General features: G+C 40.0%; 1 protein-coding gene across 5 annotated transcripts in view; it reads right to left on the minus strand.

Annotated features, from left to right (window-relative positions):
* SLC12A8 (solute carrier family 12 member 8) overlaps window positions 1-14425 on the minus strand; it is a 76964-nt gene that overhangs the window by 29481 nt on the left and 33058 nt on the right. For 4 of the 5 annotated variants that reach the window (XM_088146460.1, XM_007432484.4, XM_025169359.2 and 1 more), the window contains one exon: window positions 2597-2710. The exons of the other annotated variant lie outside the window; for it this stretch is intronic. In XM_088146460.1, coding sequence (XP_088002586.1) covers window positions 2597-2710 — 114 coding nt within the window. The remainder of the gene's footprint in view (window positions 1-2596; window positions 2711-14425) is intronic. 5 annotated transcript variants of the gene reach the window in all.

The following is a 14425-nucleotide window of genomic DNA, read 5'->3' on the forward strand; positions in this document are numbered from 1 at the left end:
GTTCAGCTTCAAGAGAGCACAGGTATGGCCCGTGCTTTGGCAAATCTGTTTTCTACCACACTTGAACAATAAATGCTTTTGCCCTGTTCTTCAAATGATGGCACAAAATTTGCATGTGTATCTTTTCCTTTCTGCAAGCTTAAAAGAGGACAAATAATATTTTGAAAAATGACTTATGAGCAATAAATGAGAGTTGTACAAAGTTTTCAAGTGGTGCTTTGCTTCAGAGGTTCATGGGAAGCAGCCCTGCAAAGCTGCTTTATGAATAACTCCCTTCCTGCCTCTACTTCTAAAAGCTACGTGACCACATAGCTTCACTTTGAGATGCTCTGAGCCACTCTTCCAGCTGAGAGAGGCTATGCTGCTGGCTGCTAGAACTGATAGACAGGCCTCAACGTGACAAGAAGTCCTGTGAAAAGGAGAATCACATCATCTCCTCACTTTGATGAGGAGAGTTAAGAGCATGTCATTCTGACAAAATCTGAGCATGGAAGTTTGGCAGTACTGCATTTCAAAATGTTCAGGGTGCAACAAAAGTGGTATACAAATATTAAAACTAAAGAAATAAATGTGAAGTGATAGGTTTTACACAACTATTTCAATAAAAGATGACCATATTCCATTGCAATTGTCCACACATAATCTATGACTTATAAGTCACAAGAAATATGAGGTGTTCAATCTGCTAAGAAATTGGGGCCATAGATTTATTTTTCCAATGTTGACACTTTTTCCCCCCCTGTCATTATGATGAGTAGTGGATGTCTATGTGTGAAGACCACTTCTAGCCTGGAAGTTAGCCTCTAGATCACTCACTGATTCATGCTGATAATGAAAAACAGGGAAAAAAGAACAGAACCCCATTGGTGCTAAAAACACACAAACCAGAGGTTGAACAGAAATCTTCCATTACCATTTTTTGGTGCAGTCCAGAATGGGAATTCATGCTTAGGAAGCTGGATATTCATGTCTCACAGTATTTGAATACAGAATATTTTCCCTGAGTAAATCTTTATGACAATCTTGTAAAGCGAGCTTGCCTTGATGGTGCTAGGCCTCTATCTGAGGCATTCTGCATCATGTTGAGGCCTCCTCTGGAGGTCCAGTAAACAGCACAGCTTCTGCACATGTACTTTGGAATTTTCTTCCAGTGTTTCCAGTAACACACTGGGAGTCTCTTCTGGCTACTGGATGTTCTGGAGAAGCCACTGTGGAACAACATGAAGCAAAGCCACATGGCACTTTTACTTCACTCTTTACAAGCAGGGAGCTGTGCTGTTCCATGAAGCAACTATAAGGGGTGCTTTGTTTTAAGAAGTACCAAAGCAAGGCAACCTTCTAAAGCAGTGTTTCTCAACCTTGGCAACTTTAAGATGTGTGGACTTCGACTCCCAGAATTCCCGAGCCAGCAAGCTGGCTCGGGAATTCTGGGAGTCAAAGTCCACACATCTTAAAGTTGCCAAGGTTGAGAAACACTGCTTTAAAGGTTTGTGAGGCAATATAATACCTTTTGTAGAAAAGAGTGGGTGGATTTAGGTATTGCACCAAGCCAAAATTGTGATTTGTTTGGTTTTAACCTAGCATTTCTGGCAAACCCAACCAAATGGGATTTGTTCAATAAATCACAGTTAGGTAAACCATGGCTTAGTATACTATCCTGCTAACAACTTGGCTGATACCACTCAAGGCTGAGCTGGGAGAGTTATCACACTCTTGTCTTTCATGCATCAACTGATAAAAAGTTGGGAGGCTTACATTTCCTATCTCTTGTTAGTCTGGCTTCACTAGTTAGAGAAGTTACACAATCCCATTTCCTGGTGAGAGTGAGCTGAGCCTGATCTCTCCTGCAAGGATGCGTGATCAGTTAGAGACCTAGAGCATCTAAGGCATTCTTGAATGTTGTGGGGGATTTTCCAGGCTTAATGCATTACTACTCCATTGAGGCCCTAGCCTCATTGCAAAACAGCAAGAGAAGAAGGAGCACTAATTCTAGTACCCCTGAGAGCCCTCTATGGTTATGGGAAGCCTGTAATGCCCCCTATTTGCTGACAAACCTCTGGGCATTGAAGCAAATGGCTACAACAGAGGTGCAGTTAATCTTGAAGAAAGTACTACCAAGTAACAATCAGAGTACAAATCACATGTATTGATTGCATAAAGGCAGTGGCAACACTTTACCCTCATATCTGCCCCAAATTAGGTGGCATGTTATTACAGAATCTGTGTAGGTTGTGGCAGGATTGTCTGGTTAGGGTTTGTGGGAAGAGTTTCACCTATTTCAGCCCAGGAAAGTAGAAAAGATGACTGTGGCTTAGCCAATTACTTATTCTCTCTTAGCTGCTGGACCACCTCAGAAACAGTTGGACTGCTGTAGTCCAGAATAAGGACAGAATGTTCCAGCTTTCTCCAGGGCATTCCGTTCCTGGAAGACTGGGCTTTGTACAAACATAGTTATTGTCCCCAGCAACTTTGAGAGTTTCGCAAATGCATTCTTTGCCCACTGTAGGATACTGAAAGCTAAACTAGATGGCCATATCCAGGTTCCGTCAACATTCTGCAGCAGATCCTCTAGAACTCCCATCAAAGTCCACGGTACCTGTGGCAGCTGGGAAGAATACACCAAATACAGTGAAGAAAGACTCCCCTGAGCTGTAGTCTGGCAGGGTGTTGTTCAACATAAGCTCCTCTGAATAGCCAATAAAACCATATTCTGTGGGTATAAAAGTAGGAGAAAAGCACAAGGTCAGCATCGTAGGGTGCTGTAATTTTGTAAAGCCCATAAAAGCATATTCAAAAGAAAACTATTGTTATATACCAATAATTTGGAAATTAACAGGACAACAGAAATGGATATTCTGTACTTATAAGATTGAAAAAAAGGTGCTTAAGAGTCCACTGAAAGATAATCTTTTCTGTCAATTATATAACACTCCAAAGAATTCATTTCTCTATAACTGAACAATGATTTTACTGTTGAGACTCCCATTTGATGAACTATTTAGAAATTCAGATTGTACAAACTATTTATAAGCTTATTTTTCCATGTTCTCCTATTGTTAAATAACCTAGCTTAAATGTTAGTGTTTTAATTGTATAACAGGTTATGAAGATATATAAAGTCTAGTTTTGTTCACTACAAAAGAAATGTATATTGTGGTCTTTATCTATACTGTCTTCCTTCCCACTGCCTGTTCTTGTTTTCAGTCTTTACTCATCACTGAAAATGGCCTATTTTCCACCAGCCTCACTTGAAGTCAACAGCATCATTCCTGATGTTCAAGGAACATCAGGCTTTATACTGCCTGAAATATGGGATATCTACCAGGCTTCTGGAGCACAGTGTTTTACAGTAATAAGAAAGCTGCGTAATTGGCTGAAAAAACACCTCCAGAGGTTACTCACAAATGGCTCTACATCGTCTTGGAAAATAGTACTCAGCTGAATGCCACAGAGATTGGCCATAATATCCTGGCTCCTGTGCTGTTTAACCTTTTTGTAAGTGACCTGCATGAAGAGGCTGAGGGAATGTTTATCAAATCTGCAGATGTCAAAAAACTAGGAGGAATGGGACAAGCTCTTCAGAAAAGAATGAGAAGATTCAACAAGCTCTAGACAGGCTTGAACAGTGGGCTGTAACAAACAGGGTGAAATTTGATGGGAGAAATGTGAAGCCCTACATTTGGGAGGTGGGGAGAAGGAAAGCCATATATATAGGATGGGGGAAGGAAGACACCAGGCTGGGCTGTGGTATGTGAGAAAAGAATGTGGTTGTTCTGGCATAGGGTTCCTCAAACTGGGTTCCTCAAGGACTGGAATGGATTCCTCAGAATTATGGGGGCCAAAAAAACTAACTGCAAGTGGGGGGGGGACCTGGACCTTGCAGAGAGGTTTTTTCCCCTCCCTTAGTCCCTTGTGAAGAGGGATTTTTTTTCCACTTAGATACTAAGGTACAATGGAAAGGGCAGAGCTTGAGAGCTGATGTTCAAAAGCTCCACCCCTCTTGATCAGGGGATCTGGGAATTTTTTTTTAAATGAACATTTCCTGGCCTGAAAAGGTTTCAACCTCCTGTTCCAGAAGATGACAAGTTAAACATGAGCCAACAGTACAATGCAGCTGTTAAGCAGGCAAATGCAATTTTGGCATGTATTAACAGGGACATAGACCAGAAATTATCATTCCATTCAATTTCGTCTTGGTCAGGCCCATAGGAATTTGTGTCCAGTTTTGGGTACTGCAGTCTAAAAAGGGCACCAATAAACTGGAGTGAGTTCAGAGGGGGGATGCCAAGATGGTGAGAGGACCAGGGCCAAGTTGTTTGAGGAACAATTAAAGAAATAGGTATGTTTAGCTTTCACTGAAAAAAGCTATCTATTTGGTCGCTAGGACTTTGAAACAACTTGATAGCACATCATCAATGTTTAGCTTGCAGAAGGAGAGATTGAGGGAATATATGCTAATAATCTTCAGATATCTAAAGGGTTGTCATAGGAGAGAGTGGACTTGTTCTCTGTTGCTCTGGAGGGCAGGAACAGAATAAACAAATTGAAACTGTAAAGAAATAGAGTCAGATTAAATATTAGGAGAAATGTCCTAATGGTAAGAGCTGTCAACCAGAGGAACAGATTGGCTCATGAAATGGTATATTCACTGGAGAGCCATAAACAGAGGCTGGATAATCATCTGCCCAAAATGCTTTAGCAGATCCTGCACTGGGCAGAGGGTTGAACCAGATGATCTCTGAAATCTTTTCCAACTCTGTGATTCTATGAAATAGTTGAAAAGAACCACATGTACTACACCAGATATATGTAACAAAACATTTTAAACTAAACATAGCAGAGGCAGTAAAATTATATATTTAGAAAAGGAAAGTGGAGATTCTGGAGTTCAGATATTGCTGAATTAGAATCCCCAATCTTTATCAGTGACCGCACTGGCTAAAAAAAATCTGGGAATACTAGTTTAACAATGTCTGAAGAATTACAGGTTCTCCATGCCTGAATCAGAATATTGAAATATATACCTAGATGGGTATATTATGTTGTATAGACCTAAGAAGCAAATCCAAGTTAGCAGCTTATAGGATCTGTGAAGCCTAACTGATTCACTGGGTCACAAGATCTTCCTGAGCTGGTAATTACAGTACTAGTCTGTGGCATTGGTGGCCCTATCAGTACAGTACAGTGAATAGCTAGCACATCACCTGTCCATCAACCTTCCCCACACAGGTTGTGGATAAGTGTAGTCATCCAACATATTTGTGGGGAGTCACTGAAATAGACAGCCCTGCTATTAGAATTACAAGTCTGAGATCACCTGACCTCCAACAAAACTACAGTCATTTCTCCAGCTGGATGAATTCTGCCATATTTATAGATTTTTATAAATGAAGCATTCCTCTCTTCAACTAATTAGGCCTCATCTTCTGTTGAAACTTCATGAAGTTAGACAACCAAACTGTACCTATTCTTAGGTGTTTCTGATACAACACAATATCACTTATTCCAGGTGGTAACCAGCCTGCCCCTTTTCCACTACATGTGTGCCCACACTTTCCAAACTGTTAGTCTTCTTTGAGTCAATGTCCCCTCTACTTATTCAGTGGACATGTCCATACAATTTTCTTGGCAACAGTTTGGAAGGGTTTTCCATTGCCTTTTTCTGGGATTTCCTGCAGGGATCCCCTGAAAGTCTCTCATCCAAGAACTAGACAGCTGCTTAGCTTCTGAGCTCAGACAGGTCAGCCAGGTGCTGCCACCTGCTGAGACATATGTATACTGAAGTTCTTATAAATAAATCCAAATTTGTTCACTGGAGCTCATTCCCAGGTAAGAGGATACAGCAACCTTCTTGAACCTAACAGTCTCCAGCAATTTAGATTACAATTCTCATCATCTCCAACCACAAAGGACAGATATAGTCAAAAACCTTTGGAGAACATCAGATTGAAAAAAAAATGTGTTGTACAATAATTCAACTCTAATTACTACTTCAACTCTCACCCTAGGGAAAGTTCCTCTAACTGCAAAGTTATTTGGGTGATACCCTCATTTTCCTATCCAAGTAAAGTTAACTTCAGTTGGCTGGGCCTGCTGATGTCTGGTAGAGGTAAGGGAATCACTGTTAGTCATTGCAAAAAAGAAAATGCTATCTTTCCTGTTGTCCTGAATCAATGATTACTGAGCCATGGAACCTGGGGCATGGTGGCTATTATTCATTCATGCAGTCTGAAGAAGGCACACACAGTAAAACTTCCTTCTTAGCTCCCTGGGCAAAATCTATTAGGATCATGCCCCCTCCCCCTAAAACAGAACCAAGCGGAGGAATGCTGGACAACCAGATTTTATCCCAAGGATGTCATCACATCCCAGACCAAGAGCATAGAGGGGGCCAAGACAAAGAACTCAACACCAGAAATAAACATCCATAGTCCCCACCAGCTTTCTTAAGTAACTAGAAAGCAACTTCCCCCACACTCTCTAAATCCAAATTACTGGAGGCATTTGTTTTTGCACATATTTAAAAGCCTGTATAAATGAGAAAAGAAAAATGTACTGTATATTTTAAAATTCTAGAGATGTTTAGCACTTTGGACTACAGGACAGTTCTCCAAAGTTTGGAAAAGTATGAGATTTCTTCCTACTAATTTGAGAACTTGGAAAATTACTCAAGAGGTGAAGTCCCTGCCAGTGAGCAATGGTTATGTGGGGGTGAGCTATTATGTAACTGCAGCAAGGATATCCACCATGGCAAGCTCTGTGAAAGCTGGACTTCATCACCGATTACTCATATTTTGGGTCAAATTCAAGATAAAGCCAGTTCAAAAGTTAAAGCTTTGCAAACGTTGGCGTTGAGGCTGTAGTGCCAAACCTAATAACATAACACTGAAAGTAATCTGAAAGGATTATCACCATGTCAAGCCGTTCTTACAATGGCGGGGCGGGGGTGGGGGTTGAGCGATGTTGAAACAAAAAACGGGTTGTAAAAACAGGAGCTTAAATCAAAATTCCAGAGACTGAAGAAGAAATACCTTACTCAAGCTTTAAATATTTTCAGATGCTAGGGTGAGGGGACTTCAATTAAAGCTGGCATGCAATCTTCATCATAATGGATCTCTTTTGTGCCATTCAGCAGTACAATTTCAACTAAATGCCTCTTTACAAATCAGCTCTGTACTATGTAAAATAATGGTAAATAGCAGTATACCTATGCACGCTGCCAATTTCCCAATAACTGAGCATTTTGAGGCCAGGCAAAGGGTTTTTTTTAATTGTTATTGTTTTCAAATCCTTTGAGACCCTAATTTAATACTGCAATTTCTATACAATTGTAATTTTATAATTATTTGATTTTTATTTGAACTGTTTTATTGTGTGTGGCGGGGGGGGGGGTAAACTGCCCTGGAGATTGGGTACAATATAAAAATAATTAGAAACAAGCACTTACGGGCTTATGCTGTATCTCAGGAGAAAAAGGGCATAGTTTCTACACAGCATACCTTAGAACCAACTAAAGTAACCCACAATAAAAACCACACATCATGATCTATTTAGTTCTTGGACTTGAGAGGAAGTCTTGGCTATTTTAATTGTTCTACTTCCATCTGGGATAACAGCATTCTTACCACTAATTTCAGATAAAAATATTTGCTGGAAGGAAAGTTACTTTTAAGGGCTTTTCTGTCCAGCCTGCTTGCCCCATAGCCAGAATTGGCCAGCAACCGTTCTTTCATGACGTTACTCTTCACTCCTCTCCCTCCCATTGCAGATATTATCCATATGCACATTGTACTGCTTCAGTTTTAAAGTATTGCTTTCCTCTTATGTTGCCTTGGGCTCCTCTATCCATCTAAGCTGTTGCACTTTACTTCCTTACAAACTAGCTCCAGCAGTTCATTGGCTACTTTGCAGGGGAAAGAATCCTCCCTGACTTCACTTTTTCCCAAGAAAGTCCTTTTCTGCTCTTGTTACAGAGCTCTGGCACAGGGCTTGGGATGCTTGTTTCACATGCAGAACATCCACAGTCATAAAAATCCAGCAGCAACTTTTTAAAAAAATTACTATTTTTCTTTTCCTGACCTCATTATTTCCCTCTGATCTTTTTAAAAAAAAAATAAGTCCAGGGGTACACCATTTCTTCTTCATTTCAACCCAAGGACATTTTGCACGTGATGTAGTGTTCCAACTGCTGTGCCACTGAAATAACATTGTAAGAAAGGGAGCAAAAGATCTTGAAGAAACACTTTGAAAATGCAAAAAAGACAATTTTATTTTAAAGCTGGCTGTGCCTGCATATATGTACATTTTGATACTTTAACTTTATACTGTATAAAGTTAATTTTGTATATATGTATGTGTGCAGTTGATATTTATGTGTATTTATGTGTGTTTATAGTATATGTGTGCAGTAAGACTCACCTACAGAAGGGAAAGTGATTGGCTATTCCTTTTCCAGGAAAGCTAGCTTAGATTTAGTTAGTTTAGCATTCACTTTTCATGAGTGCAGGATAGCAGCAGATTAAAAATACTGGGAGGATATGCTCTTTAACCTCCCCCTCCTCCTCCTCCTCCTCCGGTATTTTCTGTAATTACTTGCTGTATATTATTTCCTGTGATCAGGATATGATAAGAGGTTATCTGCAGGACTGCCTCTCCCTAAGGACATCTATCAATCCTACCAGGTCAGACAGGGTGGGCAGGCTCCTAGTCCCTTCCCTTAAACATTGCCATCTTATGGGATCTAGGAAGTATGCCTTTTCCATGGCAGCCCCTGCTCTATGGAACACCCTTCCCGCTGAAATTTGGCGAGCCCCCACCCTCCTAGCCTTCCAAAAAGCACTTAAGACCTGGCTTTTTCCCCAAGCACTGGGATAGGGTGAGATTGATGAGAGGACTTAGTGATGGACTGCATGTGAAAGTTTAACTGGGTGCCAGGTTTTAACATTTGTGGTTTTAATAGATATATGTAGGTAAATTGATGTTGCTTTAATTGTTGGTTGGGAGCCACCCAGCATTTGATATAAGATGGGCGGCTATATAAATGTTTTAAACAAATAAATTATTAATACTCAGTATAGCATCATGTTAAAATATGTTTATTAATAAAAAGGGGAGGGGAAGGATGATTCACAATGTGATTTAAAACAGTTGTGGTTAGCGTGCACATTGCACAAGGTTTTGTTTATAAATAAGAAGCATCAGAATTTTAAGGCATTTGGGAATGAATTCCCCTTAAGTCTGCAATTCTGTGCCTTGTTATTATACTCCTATTTGTCATTTTAAAAAGGCTGGGGCATCAACAATTTGACATTATTTAATTATGACCACTGTCTCATTGCTGAACTTTAAACAGAAGTTTCAAAACTACACCTTAATGATCCTGGGCTCATATTGAAACATAACAGGCAGAACAATCTCAGGCATGTCAGAGGTCCTATTAAGACTGCAAATTACACATTTTTAAAAAAGGTATGCTGTACATAGCACAAATCGTACATCATAAGTATTTTGGACAAGAAATATTAGAACACATACTTATTTTACATTCATTATTTACTGAAACAAATGATTAGGAATGGTGAGGCTTCAAATCTAAAGCATATGCATTTGGAAATAAGCTCCATACTGAAGTATCATTATTTTAACGCATCTTAATTCCAAATGAATGATTTTTTAAAATATCAGTCTGAAAAATCTGTGTACTCTGCCACTGTTATGGTTTGGGGCCAATTTCCAAAGAAAAGAGTGGTGCATAAAAGTATAATAGTCTCACTGGATCAACCCAAGGCTCATCTTAGTCCCACTTTTTTCCTGTTTTACAGTGGCCAACCAGATGTCTCTGGGGTGTTTATAAGCAGAAAATGAGTATTACAACATTAAATACAGAATAGGCACTGACAAGAATGCAAGATTGCTGTAAACAAATATTGCGTTATAATTAATTGGTTGTAAGAGGCAGAATTTTGAAAGAAAGAGCAAAGTGAAGACTTTACCTATTTTTCACTTCTGTATTCAATGCAGTGAACTATTCAATTACTATTGATTCTGAACTCCGCGGGACAAACAGAGCAAACCCTTCGAAAAAGAGGAAGTATGCAGAGCTGCAGCTGAAAAGGGTTATAACAATCTAACCAGGCCCAGCCGTGAGAATGGCAATTCAGCCTCCTTATCTACTGATGAAAAAGAATGTGCTCCCTTAGATGAATGATGTGTTTACCCAAAAGGAAATCTCCACCCTTCTGAAGTACTGACTGTTTGCTCCTTCCACGTTACTGTTTGCTGATTCTGACTGGATCTCCCAAGCCTTCCCATTTAAAGCCAGCCTCCCCAAAAATTTCCCGGCAGTGGCTAATTGCTCAGGGCCCATAAAGCTGCATTTCAGGGGAAGATACTTCACTGGCCATCCCAGCTGCTGTCAATGTCAGAAAGATGGGATGAAATTTACTTTGGAGGTTGTCCTGCATTATTTATACACAGACAGGCAATTATTGCAGAACTCTCCAGGAGCATCAAAACTCCAGCGGTGGCTTGCAAATACTTCTACCCTCACAATTCAAAGGGAAAATCAGCTCTGTATACAAACCCAGTAGAGTAAAAATGAAACACAATAATGCTGCATCTCTAAAATTAATTCAGTACAGGCAGTGCTGTGGATGTACCCACTTGTTATGATTATCTTTCACAAGTACAAAAACTGGGCTGAACACCAAACTACAGCATTCTAAGAACATCAGATTGCAATCCTATATTCACTTTACGTAGACAAGTATAGAGTTGCAGTTAGGGTTTTCATTAAAAGAAAGCAAAGTCAGCCCTTAGGAGAAGGCCCATCATTCAATAACAGAGCACGTGCTTAGTTACCAAACTCCCAAGCTGAATCATGAGCATATGTCTTCAGGCAAGATAGGAAAGACTTCTATCTAAATCAGTGTTTCTCAACCTTGGCAACTTTAGGATAGGTGGACTTGAACTCCCAGAATTCCCCAGCTAGCACAGGGAATTCTGGGAGTTCAAGTCCACCTATCCTAAAGTTGCCAGGGTTGAGAAATGCTGATCTAAGCTCTCAGGAGCTACTGCCAGTTGGTGGACATTGGGATCGCAAAGCTATCATTGCATGAACTTGGTTACTGTTCAATATATTGTCTTAAGTCATAAACCAGGCTTTACAAACCACAGTGGCTGGGTTCATGGAACATGCTGAACCAAAACCAGCCAAGTCACATTATAGCTTAGCATGCGTGAATCCAATTTATGTTTGACAATAGAATGATTTCTACAAAATAAATAATTGTACATATTATGTTGTGAGTTACAGAATTCAACATTTCCACAGTTCTGAATTTGGTATAAGCAAATTAAGAATTTTTCATTTATTTTAAATGGTTCATCCAACTAAATGCAGTATTACATAAATACATGGCTGCTACCAAAAGCAACAAACCTGGCATTTCTCCTCTGTATCTCCTATTTAATGTATAAGAGGTCTTTTCATTCAACTGTCCCGCAACCCTTAGTCCATATCATTGGTAGCTACTTGTAAAAGGGAAGGAGAGATGAAAACATCATCAATACAGTGAAAGAAAGAAGCAATCTTCCTAGTACTGAGAAGACAAGGGGAGGCTGTCTGAAGTCACCTGGCATCTAGTATATTCCATGCAAAGCAACTATGCAACTATGAAGAAAGTTGGTTTTCATCAGCTAAAGAGATCAGTGTTGGATGAAGCTATAAAGATGTATGGATCCTGGGAGCTGGGTGTGATTTGAAGGCACATCTGTTGTTGCTGTCATAGATTAATGACAATATCCGTGCATTACACCATTAGTTTCCAGTGCAATAACATTTTGCAAAAGCTGAGGAGAGCTTGTTGGCAAATCCGATCATCACCCACACTCTCTCGACTGCCCCACCTTTCCTACATTGTTTGTAGACCCCCTGAAACCACCTCCACCTTCCTGCTGTTGCTGTGTGCATACTATTAGACAAACACAAGGGGGTAGTGCTTTGAGTAGTAGATATAATTGGAGGCATGGAGTCAGCAGCACACATACCTGAACATGATGGACAGAAATTAAAGAACTAAATTTTCCACATCACTACTGGATTATACGGTTTCTGTTATGCTAACTCTTTTAAATTAGAGTACAGACATCCAGTCACAATTTTGTTGCACAGCCACATTGCATTTGCCAACTGGTCTGCCATTCCCATGGCATGAAGCATGAGCCCACCACAGCCAGTATCATGCCCCAAAAGGAACTGAGCCACCAATCCAGTTATAAAATAACTTCTCATGCCTCTATGTTTTTCCACATATTTCCTTGACTGAGTCAGGGGAAGCTATACAGACTTTACTGAATTTGGAGTAAAATGCAACTACTAGATGGATTCAAGAGTAATGCAGCTATTACACAGATTTTGTGTTTCTTTTGTGAAATTGCAAAAGGAAAAAAAATGCAAAACAGGTCCAAATAAATCCCATTGAAAAAAAAATGAGGTTTTTGCAGTATTGAATTTAGAGAAAGAAAAAACTGAAAAGTTGGATGGGGAAATGTAATAATTTTCTAAAAAGTGCAAAGAAGTAGAACCGGAAAGGAACAAAACTTTTGTAAATCTAATCACAGGGCAGTCCAGATGGAAAGTTTCATAAATACCGAAAGAGATAAAAGATTAATCAAAACAAATGAAAGAAGAGTTAAATGCCAGCCATTTGATAATCATGATGTAGAAGGTCATGGCTTGAGAACGATAAGGAGCTTTAAGATATTGTTTGCCCAGCCTAGTTAATTGGGCAACTCCCATCCTATGACCAAAGTCTTTTTTTTCCTAATAGACTTGGCTATCTCATTCCACATCCTTTGAACCTCCCAAATTGTTCAGTAAAAGAGGACTTTAAGTCCCCACCTTTCCATCAAGTCAAGTCCCATTTCTACAAGAAATGTGTTTAGTGACACATGTTGGCACAAACTTAATTCAACATTTGCCACTAAACGTATTTCTGAAGTATGATTTACAAAGTGAAGAATAGAAATTTAAAAATATTGCTTTGATTAAGTGATGTAATACTTGGACATTTCTTCTAAATGAGGAGGAATGGCAAGCTACTATACACATATTTCACATCTATTTATACAGCAATTATACAAGCCTTGTACTAAAGAATGTTTCAGCGATGAGGTTCATCTGTTGTGCCCTAAGCTGGATTTCAGAATCAGTAACTCCCCTAGGCCATTCTGGGGAACCTCCGGACACTGCGTGACAGTCTACTGCCCTTCATTTATTTTCTCATTCCAGCAAAGGAGATTACTGTAGTACCTCCCTTCTTTGCCATCTCCTTGTACAGAGCCAGCAGGCCTTGGTTCATTCTTTTCTGCACCTACAGGGAAACTTTCTAGGGCATGCAAGCTTTTACTCAACTCATCCTGACCCTTGAACTTTCTCACATGTTCTGCTATTTCATGAACTTGTCCATGAACTCTCCTCCCTGCTTCTGGCAAAATTCTTTCAGGATGTCCCTTGACATAGGGCAACATCACTTTGAAGAGTCCCGTCCTCTCAAAATAACTTCATAAGCACATTTTAAATTAAAGTACTCCCTAGGCCCAAAGGCACAGTACTGTGGAATACGTTCAAGATTAACCACAGATCTGTGCCTATTATGGGTGACATAATAAACTATGATTGATCAAAAACAGTTTCCTCTGAACTTCTCTACCTGGTTCCAAAGGAAGATAGGGAAGTTACAGATACACTAGTTGTTGATTTATTTAAAAGACTTGTATGGCCACCCATCTTTGAATCACAACTCCAGACAGCTCACAATTATATAAAACCAAACATCATACAAAAAATGAAAGCAAAATACAATAAAAACAGACTTAAGCCTGTTGCTTCCAGAGACTTATTCTTCCACATGACCAGCTAACCATGGACTGGTGAAGCTCCAGCAAATGGATCTAGAAGACATGGGCAACATAATGTTTGACTCACTCATGACCAGCAGAGAAGGAAGTTGTCCTTTTCTGCTCCAGTTTTAAAGTGTTTTTCAACTTCTTCCAGCACAAGCTATGCCAGCTTATCAATCTGAAGTGCATCATACCAAGGTAAGGGTAAGCATGGGGGCCCGTCCCACTCTACTGGGCACTTGATGTTGCCGCAGGCAGGCAGACACCTCCCTTTCCTGTTACAGGCCTCTTGATTTTTGGGACCATTTGCCTCTTGCCAGCGAGTGAGTCAGGTCTCTCCCACTGCACACAGTCATCTACTTCTCTTACCAACCCATTGGAGGCAAGAAAAGTAGAGACTGGAAGGGAAGCATGTCTTTCCTTGTCCATCTTTTAACCTCTGACTTTGGTCCAGAACTTTGCAGTACACATTGTTCTGGGCCTCCCTCATTTTCCTCAAGTTTCTTCCCACCACAAGGACTTA

This window comes from Python bivittatus, unplaced genomic scaffold (genome assembly GCF_059951505.1).
Source record: "Python bivittatus isolate LINGU-HERP-01145 unplaced genomic scaffold, Pbiv_v1 ctg000480_np1212, whole genome shotgun sequence".
Lineage (NCBI taxonomy): Eukaryota > Metazoa > Chordata > Lepidosauria > Squamata > Pythonidae > Python > Python bivittatus.